At 42.0% G+C, this 1,123-nt stretch overlaps 1 protein-coding gene across 1 annotated transcript; it reads left to right on the top strand.

The window, feature by feature from the left end:
* The first annotated feature begins 231 nt into the window (after positions 1–231).
* On the top strand, positions 232–585 carry LOC145157670 (uncharacterized). The gene has a single exon (XM_079076679.1). It carries the CDS (start codon positions 232–234, stop codon positions 583–585), a length of 354 nt encoding a protein of 117 aa, XP_078932805.1.
* Positions 586–1,123: the final 538 nt, after the last annotated feature.

Here is a 1,123-nt window from a genome sequence, read left to right as displayed (position 1 = left end):
AAATTGCCAGTAGCCCCAGGTGGAAAAGTCTTCATGATGGTGATGACTGATTACTTCTCCAAATGGACCGAAGCTGAAGCTTTCTTCCAGGTAAGAGACAAAGAGGTAGTATCATTTATTAAACATAATATCTTGACCAGGTTCTAGATCCCGACTAAAGTCATATGCGACAATGGATCCCAATTTATTAGCAAAAGAACAAGAGATTTTTACACAAGCTGGGGGATCAAAATGATAATCTCTACTCCTGTTCATCCCCAAGCTAATGGTCAAGCGGAGTCCTGCAACAAAATCATAGTTAACAATTTGAAGAAAAGGCTGGACAAAAAGAAGGGAAGATGGGCAGAAGAACTTCCTTTCGTTTTATGGGTAGATAGAACCACTTCCAAAGTGGCCAGAGGTCAGACCCCCTATTCCTTGGTGTTTTGGACAGACGCAGTAATCCCTACTGAAGTAGTGATCCCAACGGCAAGATACTTGCTGGAAGACCAACAGAATAATGATAGGATCTTAGCACAAGATCTTGACACTATTGACGAGCTTAGGGATCTTGCCAAAATACGCATTGCTGCTCAACAACAATGAATCACCAGGGCTTACAATAGGAATATAAGGGTCGAAACGTTTCAAATAGGAGACTTGGTATTAAGGAAAACATTCCAAAACACCAAGGATCCTAGTGTAGGAAAATTGGCTCCCAAATGGGAAGGACCATATCTTATAGATGTTGAAGCAGGAAAAGGAGCATACTAGCTAGCAACACTCGAAGGAGACGTTCTGCCAAGATCCTGGAATGCCATACACCTTAAAGCATACTACATGCAAGTAGGATTAAATGATCCACAACAAAACCAATGTACACATATCCTTTACCTTAAAACTTTTATTATTACTGATTTTCTCCTCGAACACATTACTAACGTAAGCATCAGAGGGGCGTTAGCTAGACTAACGCCCACCCTTAGCTAACGTTTCCTATGCAGAACGACATACAGTTACGGATCCTCAGGAGTGGAGATCCCGAAACATCGGGATCCTCATAATCGGAGATCCCGGAACGACTGGATCCTCAAGTTTGAACACCCCGAAGCACAAGGATCTTGACACATAAAGATCCCAATAA

Source organism: Lactuca virosa, chromosome 2 (assembly GCF_052849685.1).
Source record: "Lactuca virosa cultivar CGN04683 chromosome 2, Lactuca_virosa_CGN04683_v6, whole genome shotgun sequence".
NCBI classification, from domain to species: Eukaryota; Viridiplantae; Streptophyta; class Magnoliopsida; order Asterales; family Asteraceae; genus Lactuca; species Lactuca virosa.
The sequence above is the reverse complement of the archived record's forward strand: the minus strand, read 5'-3'. Positions and strand labels throughout refer to the sequence as shown.

Coding starts and splice junctions, on each gene's coding strand:
- LOC145157670 (XM_079076679.1), top strand. CDS start 232: ATGATAATCTCTACTCCTGTTCATCCCCAAGCTAATGGTCAAGCGGAG.